Raw genomic sequence first — 13563 nt, forward strand, 5'->3', positions numbered from 1 at the left:
CATTCACCTCATCAGCTACCACTACACCACTGTATAAAAGTACCCCAAAATACTCTTATTACAGCTTCTTATGTTCAAATATTGGCAGCTTTACACACTCTCCCATGACGGTGAACTAAAACCCTTTGGCGTGAGTACGAAACAAGACATTAGATGACATAATTTTGGGGTTTGGAAGAGACAAACTGACATTTTTCAACATTTGAACACATTTTTCAATAAAAAAATTAGTCGACTAATCAAAGAAATAATCGACAGATTAATCGACAATGAAAATAATCGTTAGTTGCAGCCCTATGTAAATCATAAAACAAATGATGGCTATATTCCATTTAGGTGTTTCAAAGTAAAGCAAAACTTGATTTATACAGTACATTTCACTGCAGCTGGAAGCTGCTGCACAACATGTGAGCTACCACAAAAGTGCCACAAACCCTATGTGAGCAGTGTAAAGATAAAATATTAGACATAAGTTAACACAGTTAAAACAGACGCATAAATAATACATGTGAGTTAAAGTTAAAGAATTAAGGTTTCATGGTCGACGTGGTAGTTTTCATGCTGACTCACTGTCACACTGTCCTGGCTTACTGGGACTCTGAGCTATTATTAATGCCATTAGTAACAGCTGTGCTTTTCTTACAAGGTAAAATGTGTGAAGGAAGTGAAAAAGGCCCATTGTGTATGCTGACTCACTGACATGGATCACAAATACACCTACACAGAACAGAGTAATCATTATTGTTATTAGTATACCTCTGCTTTTCCTGCTTTTATAAGTTAAATGGCCTGCTGTGTTAAGGTCTGTTGCTGCATACTGCAGTGAACAATGAGTAAACTGCACTTCACAGCATCAGCACCATTACAGCCATTTCCTTTATATGGTGAACCTGAATAAATATTGCTACCTCCCTTTAAACAATGCATTTTTATTAGACTACACATAATCTGAATGGATGCTGTAGTCCATACAAAATAACTTGTCAGGGAGCTACAGTATTTGGAGCTGTTAGTGCAAAACATTGTAAATATGCAATTTCAGTTAACAGCTACTAGCCTAGGCCAGGGGTCAGCAATCACGTTAAACCCTGGTTTTAATTTTTGACAGGTAAGGTAGAAATACGTTTTTCAGTATTTTTAGTTTCTTTATTTTATTTCATGTAAGAATAAATTTAAGGTATAAAACAGTTTGACCTCAAGTTACAGCAGCTTACTGTATGGTAATACTTACTTGTGAAATAAATGACACATATATGCAGATGTATGTTCTTTGTTGCACTGTGAGACAAGATTTAATTTATTGATTGATCTTCAACACATGGGTGGCCTCCTACATTTAAGGTTGCATGAAAACACTGTACAAATCTGTCTTGTTCAATCAGACTTAAGTCATCAAATTTAAAGTTTGTTTGAATGATGGCGATGTTTAATTTAAGTCAACAATATTATTTATCTGTGTTATTCGTCTGTTTTATTAACGTTTTGAAAATATATTAGACTTTATTTCAGCACTATCTGCTGTTCAAACAGCCTGATGAGAATGAGACACAGTGGATTGCGTAGTATATTCAACCCAATCATCAGAATAAAAGTTTGCATTGTATGTGTCTGCAAAACATGCATACATTTACTTTATTATGCAGCGGATACATTTCAACAACGCTGTGGCTACTGGTCAGGTTTAGGCACAAGTCCGCTTAGTTATGATTGGGAAAAGATCATGTTTTTGCTTAAAATACCCATTTTGTGCAGCAATTTCACGTCTTGGAGCAGTGAGTGTCTGTGCCACTATCCACACAGGCAATGCAGTGATGTCACTTAAAAACATCCACATTTGGTGCCTAAAAAGGTGATGGAAACACAGCAATGACTCTAAAAAAACAGCCAGTTTTGCTGTTTGTTGGTCTCCAACAGTGGTCTGTAGTGGTTTGCAGTTTGTCAGGCATCTTGCCTAAGTGACACACCATCCATCATCCCCTCCACCCAATGACAGAGTCAGCTCACATGCTATGTCACTGTAGAAAGCTAATATGATATGTATGAAACGTGCAAACATAATGTATTTGTGGTTTGCAAAAACATTGGGCTGCAGTTTGAGATGTTATGAGGTAATTCATATTGGGCTTTAAATGAGCCATATATTAACATTGTTATCTTGTCTTTGGTGGTCAAATATTTTTTTTGGAGGGCCTGATTTGGCCCACAGGCCATTATTTGCCAACTACTGACCAAGGCTATAGAATGGTCAGCTGGATCTGTTTTGCACATGTCTGCCTCAACAAGGCAAGGTATTGACCTCATTAGTACTTTCACAATCTGACGTACCATCTGTGGGTCCTCGTAAGGTGAGTTTTTTGATGATAACAATATGTAAACAACTGTTGTATTTGCCGTTGTTTAAGTAGTTTACTTATTCGACTTATTGTTTCGAAAGCTACACTCCTCGCGGTTCAATTAATGCTTACCATTTCAAGATACAGTAACCACAGAAGGCTCTATAAACACTTCTGTCAGACAAAAAGGAAACAAAGAAACAGTTATAAACTCACCTATTATATGTTATGATGATCCACAGATCTATTATATACCAAAAAAACGCTGCTTATGCAGTCTTCATACACTTTCAAAGGTCCAGATGATCTAAATCCAGTGAAATATTTGGTCCAAACACATTATTACATCCATAAATATCCATAAACTGTTGTTGCATCATTTCAAATGTTTATATTTCTCTTCTTATTGTATGCCATAACTCCCGATTGCAGTGAATATGCTGACTAATCACTATCACAATGGCAGCTGGACTCTGATGGACCTTTTGATTGACACCTCACTTGAGCCAACAGGAGCTTTCGTGCTCTGCTTATGGGCGTCGATAGCCAAGGAGGGGACTCAATGACAGAAGCACTTACAGTGGTTCTGAGTGTCAGGGGAAAATAACTTTCATCAAATGAGACCATGCATGTACATGTACTAGGAAATGGAGCGGGAACAGCTTTCAGTTTACTTTTGGTTTGCCTTGAATAGGCATTTTAGGTGAATTTTACTTGACTGGTCATTATGGTAAAGAGTGTAAGATGTTCTAAAAATCAGTCCCCAGTCAAGTCAGAAATTGATCATGTCTTTGTTTCTAATCGGTTCTGTAGTGGAATTCTTCATTTCCAGATTGTTGTTGATTGTTGTTTTCGCATAGTGATGTGCACAGCAGTTGTGCATGAAGTGCAACGAGAGTGTTATAAATTTATTTTTTAAATATAATAAAAGACTGAATACATGAACACAACCAAAAGACCCTGAGTATACAAGAAGGTGTGACAGAAAAATGGCCAGAGCCTCAAACTCCACAGTATTTTGTATGGAACCTCATTTGTGTTTGTTAACAGGCAGATAAACCGTAGACCAAATCAGAAGTGTAATTTCTGTACACTCTGGGAGTCCACTCAAACCAGACAAACTGACTGTGTTTGAAATTAAAGCAGAACATTCTGACAAGGTTGACTTGGTTTTCTCCTTATGAGCGAGCCAAGATGATGTATGAGACTCATACTGTGCAGACAGGCAGCTACAAATTTGCTTGGCTAGTTGACTGGTGGGAGGTTGGGTAGTGAGTGGGGGGGCTTGAGTTGTCACATTGCAGTGAAAGAAAGAGAAGCCTTTGTATCCATTTTGTCTTTTTGGAAGTGGCTGTATGTCAAAAGAAACATTATTCTGCTCTGACCATTTGCATCTGATCATATGAACACAAAAATAAAAAACTTATAATTGCAATATGCGCAGAGGAAGGAAAAGTTTATAGTTACGACAAATTAAGGTACCAACATCATATCTTTTCTTTTTTCAGATATGATTTGTTAAGTTTAGGTTAAATATTGTCAGAATGATCAAAGCAGACATTTCATTATTCAACTTATGCAATGCTCTAAATGTTCAAAAACTGCTGTGCTGCATTTGATCAGTCACATGGTAGACATTTGATTAATGGAACTTAACTGACTTGAGAAAACAGGCCTCTCTGTGTTACCTCCCCCTTATTTCAACCTCCTCCTCCCCTAGACTGAGCCTTGTTTTCTGCCCCCACCATATCCCATGAATGAATGGCACAGATGTTGTTGGACAAGACAGTACCCCTTGGTCCCCTCTCCCTCACTACTCGCTCAGCATGAGGTCTGAAACTTGTTTTTTGATCATTGTTCCCCCCCAAGTTCTCCCTCCACGGGAGAAAAAAAGGACCCAAAGAGGAGGGAGATGGGGAGACCAGGAGCAGCCAAATTAAAGAGGGAGGGAAGAGGAGCACACAGCCATGCTTTAGGATTATGAAGGAAACATACTGTTTAACTATTTCTGTGTAGGACAGGTCACATGTTGAATGTTTGTGGAGCGCCACAGTAGGGAGATCACAATTATCTCAGGGTATGGACGGCACAGTGGAGCTGCAGTAGAGGTTTGGGTCTTGCATCCAGGAAGTGTTGACTGAAGATGCGGGTCAGTGCGTGGCTGCTCTGGGTGTCCTGGTTCTACACCTGGGCAGAGTACACACAGAGGTGCAAGTGCCAAGACATCTGTCCAACGGAGTCAGGATTGGACAAGAGGTCAAAGAGCCGGTTCAAGGAGCATGTTCGTCACGGTGCCGGACACCAGCACACGCCTCACAGGAGCAGGCCACACCGAAAAAAAGGTAACTCACACAACTTTTCAGATTGGAGGCACACAACTCTGACATCCTGCATCCTGCTGCAGATGAACTGAGGTGCTGTCATGCAAGGTCTGTGCATTTAGGTGTAAAAACTACTAACTTAATTATAGGTAGATTTTGAATGTATCTCTCTAGTTAAGATCAGCTAAGGATTCTGACCATGTAGGAAATCATTTTAAAATATAAATAACTTCCATATTATTTGGTGCCATAAAAAATGTGTTATATGGGCTATGCATGAACACATAAATATTAACCTAATTCATACTGTGTGAACATCTAATGTATTCAACTATGTATGTGACTGCAGATTTCTAAAAAAAAAAAGTGCCATCACTTTAAAATCATGTTTACAAGCAGTTATTATAAACTTAGAGTTACAAGATAAAGATATCTAACTGTGAACTGACATTTTAAGACAACTTAAAAAAAAGAACACTTTCTTATTTGTAAGCGCCTTTCAAGTCACCCAAAGACACTTTACAACACCAGATAAGACAGTCAGTACATCATTGAAGATAACAACAAAGATAATAAACAATAATGATCATAACAAAGAACAACAACAATAATGCATACAGATAAAAAGAGTAATGTATGTGTCATGTAATGTAAAATGCTTAAATCTCCCTTTGGTTTTGGTGCCAAATTAAAATCATGCTTTGTGTGTAAAATGGAAAATGATCTGCTCACTTCTAGAGGTTTAATTGCAAAGACAATGCTGCGTGCAAATCTTTCAGACACTAGACGTAGGTTGCAGAGATGGTTTATTCATCAAATTGATTCAATTTTGGAAACTGTAATTGTGATGGAATGCAATCAAAGTGTGTCTGAAAGAAAAACTTACTGCTTACATAAAGATAAAGAGTTTGCTGTCATCCCCAGTCTTTCATTCTTTCTGTTAGGTTGAGTCACTAAGGAAAAGAGGCACGGCGTGTAACAACACAGAATACATTTTTGTTAAAACTAGCCCGAAGCGGTCATTCATGTTGACAGCGATTGTTGATTCCTTTACAAAACACACTTGAATTACACTCAGAATTTACTCTGAAGTCACTTTTTATCACATTCCTCACTATAGTTGACACTTTCTTTCTTTTTCTTATTCCATCCCGCCCTCTACGCCAGCTCCAATACCTCTCCTGACCTTTGGTCTACAGCCTGAAAGAGGTTCCTTTCCTCGGCACATCTCAGCCCAGCACCATTCCCATGGGTTGTGTTTAGCCAGAACTCATCCTTCATCCTCTCTAAACCTTTTGTTGCAGGCTGAAAGCTGGCCGATGCCGGGGCCATCAAGCCCGAGTTGTTGGATCAATATAAACATCCATCACTTAGCCCCGGGCCTTTCTGAGCCTCACAATGAACAGCTCACTAAACAATACTTCATTTATGTGAGCCATTGGAAGGAATGAACTAGTGGTAGTTCACTTATTTCTGGGTCGCCCTCGCTTTGCCGTGATGGAACTTGGAAGTAATTCAGCACCTGGAGTGTCACTAATTCTTCTGAAATTTACATTTGAGCTTAATTGCATTACTTTTTATACTTTATACCACCTCAGCACCTCCATTTACTTTGTGTATTTTTTTTTAATCCTGCTTTAAATATTGTGGAATAAGTGTGGAGTTGGGACACAAATCCAGTGCTTTTATGTACAAAGTTCAAGTAAAATTCTTTCCAATTCAGTGACTTTGGCTACCAAAACAAACTGCTTACTTACAGTTGAAACAGTTTGTGGACTCATTGCATTAGTGAGAGATACATAATTTCCTTCTATTGTTTGGGAGACTCTGAACTTCCTGCTTCCTAGCAGTGTTGACGAAGTTGCTGCCACAAACTGTCAAAAACAAACACCCAACATGGGACGGTGGCTTGTGTTTAGAGAGTAAAAATGAATATACAGTATTCACTACAGCAAATTGAATTTAGTTGTAAGCCACGAAAAAAAACTGAGGCACACTCAGAGTCTCCTGTGGGATTTCAGGGTAGGAAGTTTGTGTTTGGCGGAACATCTGTTAAGGAAGCGAATGAGTTTTCCATTGTTTCCACAAAATATATCACAATATTTTCAATATTTTTTTCCAATTTCATTGTCTCATGTTATGCTTCAAGCAACACAATAGATAGATAGAAACGTTTTCAAGTGAGGAATGATGACCTGGGTCCTCAGAGGTTAACAGCACGTTTATCGGAGTGGTTAAAGCAGTAGTTCCCAACTGGTGGGTCGTGGCCCATAAGTGGGTCCCGGTTCCATTCTGAATGGACCAAATGACTCACGAGTCATGTTTGTAAAATGCAATCTTTATTTTGAAATCGTGAATTTCTAACACAGAGCTTTTATTTTGAAGTGCTGTTTCCTGCTGTAGAGTGAGTGACTAATAGATTGCTACTTGACAAGAGACAGCAAACTGGCTTGAAGACATGACCAAATGAAAATATGATGCTAAAGATTAAACTGTGTGGACCTGGAGCTAACGACTAAGGAAAAATCTGGACCCCATGGCTGGACCAGTTGGGAACCACTGGGATCTATACAGTGAATTGAAAGTGAATTGAAATAATTTACAATGTTGAAGTCATTCAAGTTATACAAACTAGCCAGAATATCAAAAGCTCAAAAAAGAAAAAAAAAAACAAAGCCTGATGCAAGTGTTATTTTGATCCATTGTCTTACTCCGATTCAATTCTTCAGTTCAATTTAATTCAGTTCAATTCAAGTCAGTTCAATTCAGTTCAATTCAGTTTCATTTATAGAGCTCAACATCACAATTTACAAGTTACACTTTACCTGAGAGGGTTTTACAGCATACTATGCCCTCTGTCAGATATTGCTATTGCTATTTATTAGGGCTGTAGTCAACCAATGAAAATCTTGGTCGACTGAAGTCGTACATAATCTTCAACTCATTGGTTAGTCGTGGGAAAAAAAAAATCTGCACGTTATTTTTACTTCTGCCATGGTGTGTTTGTGTCACTCTGCAGTTACACCTCCAACACAATAGTCGGCGGTGGAGGACTCTGTTAAGTGCTGAAAAGTTTAGTTGCTTCTAAACACACATTAAACATGGCTTAATAGAGAATTTCAAACACAAGTACGCAAATTGGCTTCACTATAAATCGCAGCATCGACAGACAATTACTTGTCGTAATCTGGACACATTTCCCCCACTAATACAACATGCTAATGTTATTAGCACAAGCCTACGGCATTTTACATTGTGTAAATTAGCCTAGATACTAGCGATCTTTCCCTCTTCTCATATACAACCAGGGACAACAGCAACATGTAACAAAGGTAACAGCACATAATTTGGCTCCATTACAACTCACAACATTCACCGACAAAACAACTGTCTTATACTATACATGTTTTCCAAGCAAATACAACTTGCTAACGTTATTAGCACCAGCCTATGGCATTTTACACTGTGTAAATTAGCCTAGCAGCTAGAGATCTCTCCCTTGTCTCATATTATGTTAAAGCCAGGGACAACAGCAACATTTAACAAAGGTAACGGCACTCAATTTGGCTTCATTACAACTCACAACATTCACCAACAAAACAACTGTCACATGCTAATGTTATTAGCGCCAGCCTATGGCATTTTACATTGCATAAATTAGCCTAGCGACAAGCAGAGATGTCCTCTGTTCATATGAAGCCAGGATCGCACACAAGACTTAAAATGCTATTTTAGTGGAGGCCTTACTGTCGTCACAATTTATTGTTTCTTATCTGTGAAATACAAGTAAATACAAGCTTCGTTTCCACTGAGGGAAAAGGTGTCAGGATACAGAAACAGACAGGAGGTCTGCGTCACCGAGATGCTGAGAGTTAGGGCCGTTTCATAGTCGATGCAAAGGCACACAGACACGAACACATTGGGACGCATTGGCCGCCATGATGCGTGCTTGCGTCTCAAAATGTGTTGTCCATTTTTTTGATACGCGACGCAACGACCATGCGTTGCCAGGGGGTGATAATGCAAACGACGTACTTGAAATTAACCACTTTTTGTTATTCACAGAAGAAGCAGGTATGACAGATGGCGGGTGAGGAGGAAAAACTTTGCGAACTCGTACGGGCACACCCCCATTTATATGACAGTTCTAGTGCCCTGCACTCTAATAAAATAGCAGTAGAAAATGCGTGGAAAGATATAGCCATGGCAATGGGAAAGAGCATCGAAACAGTAAAAAAAAATTGGAAGAACGTGAGGGACAAATTCGGACATGCACACAAGAAGTGGAAGAAGGCCTGCAAAAGTGGTGTGGGGCAGATGGGTTTTGGGTACCCTCCGATTTTGAAGCGGCTAAGCTGGATGAATAAACACATCAAACATAGGACTACTGAGTCCAATTTTTCGGTATGTAGACTACAGTAATCAGTCAGTAGTACAAGGTGTGGTGTGCGTGTGCGTGTGTGTGTGTGTGTATTGTGGAGAGAGAGCGAGAGAGAGAATGTGTGATTGACGGAGGCCGAGGCTAGCCTCTATGCACTTTATCAGATTTCACCCGGAATGTACCGGTGACTCTGCTACCCCCTATTGCGCGAGCGATGTATTGCATTTCAGGTGTTGCCCGCGTCGCTTGCGTTCAATGTGTATGAAAAGAAATGCGTTACTCACTTACCTGACTAAATAAAGGTTTATAAATGCAGTTGACGTTGTGTGTACAGAACACATTACCATTTTAAAATTACAGTATAGACAATCCATACAGGACAGAATGATACATAGGGAGAGACAGAGAGAACAAGACCAAGAAAGACAGGGAGAGAGGTTGAGAGAGACAGAGAGGTGCACAGGAACCATAATAACAATAGAAATATGACTAATTATAACAGTAGTATATAATAGTATTATACTGATATATGATTTCATATATTTGTAATGATAATAATCATATGTGTATAATAATAGTAGAAATGTGGCTTATAGACTAATAATAGCAGTAGCAGTGGGCGTCAAGCAGGCCATCCTGTTATACTGTTCTTGCTTCTGTCACCTCACAGGTTGTCATGGACCCTCTCCAGCAACAATCATATGTGAATAATCTAAAAATGCCTTGGTGAATGCTTTGAAATCTTTGTGGCCCCATGAAGTGTATGTATGTGTCAACATCGATTTTATTTTGAAAACCCATCTGACAGGAAGCGTAACGTCACCGCGCTACCTTGATGTCGGTGCGATGTCAGAGTGCATGGGATGAAGTTGGCGCTGATGTTCACTGTGGGATTTAACAAGGAAAGTCGGAGGTTAAATTTAAAATGTTGAAGTACAAACAAAAGAGCGGATACGTTGGCTGATGAAAGCAGGTTAGTTAGTTAGTTAGTAACAAAACAATCAAACCTTATTTATTAGCTGGTGCGGGAACTTTCTCTGTGACTGCTCACGGCGCTGTTAACGATGAACAGGAGTGTTTTCATGCGCATAGTGGCATCAGTGTTTGGCGTCTTGCTGTCAGGTAAGTACATTTGAATTTCGGAATCATTCATGTGATAGATACAGTATAATAATATTTCACTGACATGCTTAGAATGTGTTAGTTTAAAATCCTGAATCAAAGACATGTAGGCCTACTAAAAAGACAATACCTGCTGATTCTGTGAAGTTCTGTGTCTTCCAGTGGTGGTAAAAGTAGGCTATATTAACCATATATTAGGGTTGTAATATTTACCTAAGTATTACATGTTGTTATTGCTGCTGTCAGGTAGTAAATAAAAACTATACACTAGTAGGCCTATAGATTATTAAGAAGAACTAAAACAGTTGGTTTCACTCTGGTTGCAAGCTGCCAATAAAGCTAAATTAGATTTTTAAAGTTTCCTTTGCCCAGAAACTGAAAAATAACCTACATATGAGCCAACATTAGAACTCCAACATTAATACACTATTTTTGAACACTCAAAAAAATCACACTTACAGTATCTCTCCTTTATATCCTTCCTAATTGAGCCCTATTTGGGTAAAATCTGTTATTTATTCTTATTGATTAATCTGAGATTCTTTTCTCCATTTACTGATAAATCATATGGTGTATAAAATGACAGAAAATGTCCATTACAATTTCTCAAAGCCCAAGTTGACATATTCGATCTGAGTTATGCACTAAGCCCTGTTACACTTATTGACCATGACACACTGATGTTTTGGCTTCATCTTCCTTTGACTCTTTAAGTGACAGTGGGGTGTAACAGGCTCTTGGTATTTCCGGCTATAGTGAATGAATGAAAAGATGAAGGGCCTTTTTGTTGATTGCCCATTTAAGACAGCCAAATATATTTGGCCAGACTAGGATTATCTGTTAGATTTAGGTGTAAAACAGTGCAACCTTTTTCAGATAATTACAAACGTTTGCAGCTCATGACCATCCTCAGAATTTAGATTTTATTTTTATGTATTTTTTATTTTACTCTTATTTTGTAAGAATAGCCAGCATGCAATGTGCAGTTTTAAGGCTTTATAAACATTTCTTTGTGTGTGTCTGAGACAGGATGTGGCATCTGTGAGGGTTCAACTAGTTCTTCCAAATCTTTCTAACCTCAGTGGCATGTTTGACATGGAGTGACTGCAACACAAGTTTTAGAATTTTCTTTTTGTTTGCAAAAAAAAAAAGTAAAAAAAAAATCGTAAAATTCCTGCAGTGTCTTTTGTTCTGTTGCGGATATGCCGTTGATGGGGGAGTTCCAGTATGCTTTTGTTAGGGTTGATGTTCCTGAGACCCTTGAGCTTCCTCTCCTGTCAGGAAGCTGATCACAGTCTCCCCATTTCCTTCAGTGTGGTCATCCAACTCCATGGGAAGTTCAAACAATGGCATTCCACCACTGCTGGCTGCAAATAGCCATTGTTTGTTGGTAGCAAGGCTTAACACTGTTTGTTGTGGGTGTGCTGTTGCTAGTTAAATGAACTCAGAGATGCATACTGCTGGGCGCTACTGTCAAGGTGTGGCTCTTCTATAGAGAAATATTTGAATATGTTGCGATGTGCTGAGTATTGTGCTAAAATTTATTGCAATATGTTACCTTTTTTCTTTAAAGATATTTTTTGGGGCATTTTTGCCTTTATAGATAGGACGGTTGAGTGTGTGTGTGTGTATCAAAGGGCCACAGGTTGGAGTTGAACCCGGGCCGCTGCGGCAACAGCCTTGTACATGGGGTGCCTGCTTTATCCGCTAAGCCACCGATGCCCCATGTTACCTTTTTTCAACTGTAAATTATGTCCCCAAGGGAAAACTTTGTCAGCGATACTGAGCTGTATTAATTTTTTCCACCACCCAATGACCAATCCACATTACTTTCTTCTGTCATCATCAAACTCTTCTGTAAGTTGCAGTCATCCAGTCACAGTGGGCCTGTTTTTAGACTCTTTGTTCACTAAAGGCATGTGAAAAAAACTTTTCTTCACAAATTCAAATTAATGTAGAGTGAGTAATTAATATACAGATGGTCATTTGGGGGGTAAAATAGTTCTTTAACATATTTACAATAAAAATGATCACAATAAATTCCAAGCAGTGAAGTTTCTAGATTTAAAATTTGGGGAAAGAGGAACACTGTTTTCAAAATGGCATTTTCTAGTCATCAAATCCTATTTGAGATACTAAGTATCAGGAGAGTTGGATAGGTGCATCTGCATTACACTTATGGGCTTAGTGCGCTCACAATATTTCTGTCATCATAAAATGATCATATTGTCTTTTCTTAAAGGCAACTTTATATATTTCAGTTGCTTTTTCAGCTTTTCTGAATGTGACTAAACACAAATACAACATGCAGTTTGTTGTTCTGTTACACTTGGATGCTTTTTACAGTCTCAACAAAATCTCTGTGTCATACTCAGGATTCAGAATTCATGCACAGGAGACGCTGCCCCGTATCACCCACCACCCCTCTGATGTAGTGGTGAAAGCTGGGAATCCTGCCTCACTCTCCTGCCGGGCAGATGGCAACCCAAAGCCGACCATCGAGTGGCTGCGAAACGGGCAGCCTCTGGAAATGGCAAAGGGAGACGCACATTTGCAGCCCTTGGCTTTGATAGAGGGGAGCCTCTTCTTCCTGAGCGTGGGAGAGGGCAGGCGAGGTCAGTCGCACGAGGGCATCTACACCTGTGTGGCTAGGAACAGTGCAGGCAAGGCTGCCAGTCGTAATGCATCGCTGTACATCGCAGGTAAGACTAGAGTGTATTTTACCATTGAAGACTTGAAATGACCATTCAGCAAAGTCATCTCTAATTAATGTCGTCAATTAATTCTTAGACAACTTGTTCATAAGTTATAAACAGCAACACCAGCTTGCTCTGAGCATCATGAATATTACATCATATCGTGTCACCAAGGCGAGACACCTGCCAAGCTGCAGACCACTGAGACAAACAAACAACAAAACCAGTTGTGATTTAGTGAGTCGTTGTTGTGTTTCAAGCAGATTTTTAGGCAACAAATGTGGGTGACTTGTAGCAACCACTGGCTTTGTTTCCTGCTGGCATAGTGCCACGAAAAGTGGTTTCTTTTTAGTGAGACATAGCTGCTTCTCCAGCTGGGATTGTGCCCCCAAAACCCGGTATTTTATGCCAGAACATGATATTTTCTTAACAATTACCATTGCTAATGAAGCAAATATTACGTCAGTTGGCCAAAGGGGGGTGCTATAGCAACCGACTGAAATTGCAAACTTTGAATGGACATATCTCATGCCTTGTATGTCATAGAGACATGAAACTTTGCACAGAGATGCCTCTCATCATGAGGAACAAATTTGCCTCAAGCACCCATAACTTCCGGTTATATAGATTTTCCGCCATTTTGAATTTTTTGAAAAACACTTAAAATCGATCTCTTCCTAGGAGGTTTGACCAATCTGCATGACACTTGG

At 39.2% G+C, this 13563-nt stretch overlaps 1 protein-coding gene across 4 annotated transcripts in view; it reads left to right on the forward strand.

Annotated features, from left to right (window-relative positions):
• The first annotated feature begins 4117 nt into the window (after positions 1-4117).
• The window catches only part of robo4 (roundabout, axon guidance receptor, homolog 4 (Drosophila)), a 43808-nt gene continuing 34362 nt past the window's right edge, over positions 4118-13563 (forward strand). For 3 of the 4 annotated variants that reach the window (XM_050035424.1, XM_050035432.1, XM_050035448.1), the window contains exons 1-2: positions 4118-4675; positions 12533-12859. In XM_050035424.1, the coding sequence (XP_049891381.1) occupies positions 4477-4675; positions 12533-12859 (526 nt within the window). In that variant the 5' untranslated portion in view covers positions 4118-4476. Of the gene's footprint in view, positions 4676-9889; positions 10158-12532; positions 12860-13563 lie in introns of those variants that run through there. The other variant, XM_050035440.1, reaches the window with a different exon arrangement.

Source organism: Epinephelus moara, chromosome 3 (genome assembly GCF_006386435.1).
Source record: "Epinephelus moara isolate mb chromosome 3, YSFRI_EMoa_1.0, whole genome shotgun sequence".
NCBI lineage: Eukaryota > Metazoa > Chordata > Actinopteri > Perciformes > Serranidae > Epinephelus > Epinephelus moara.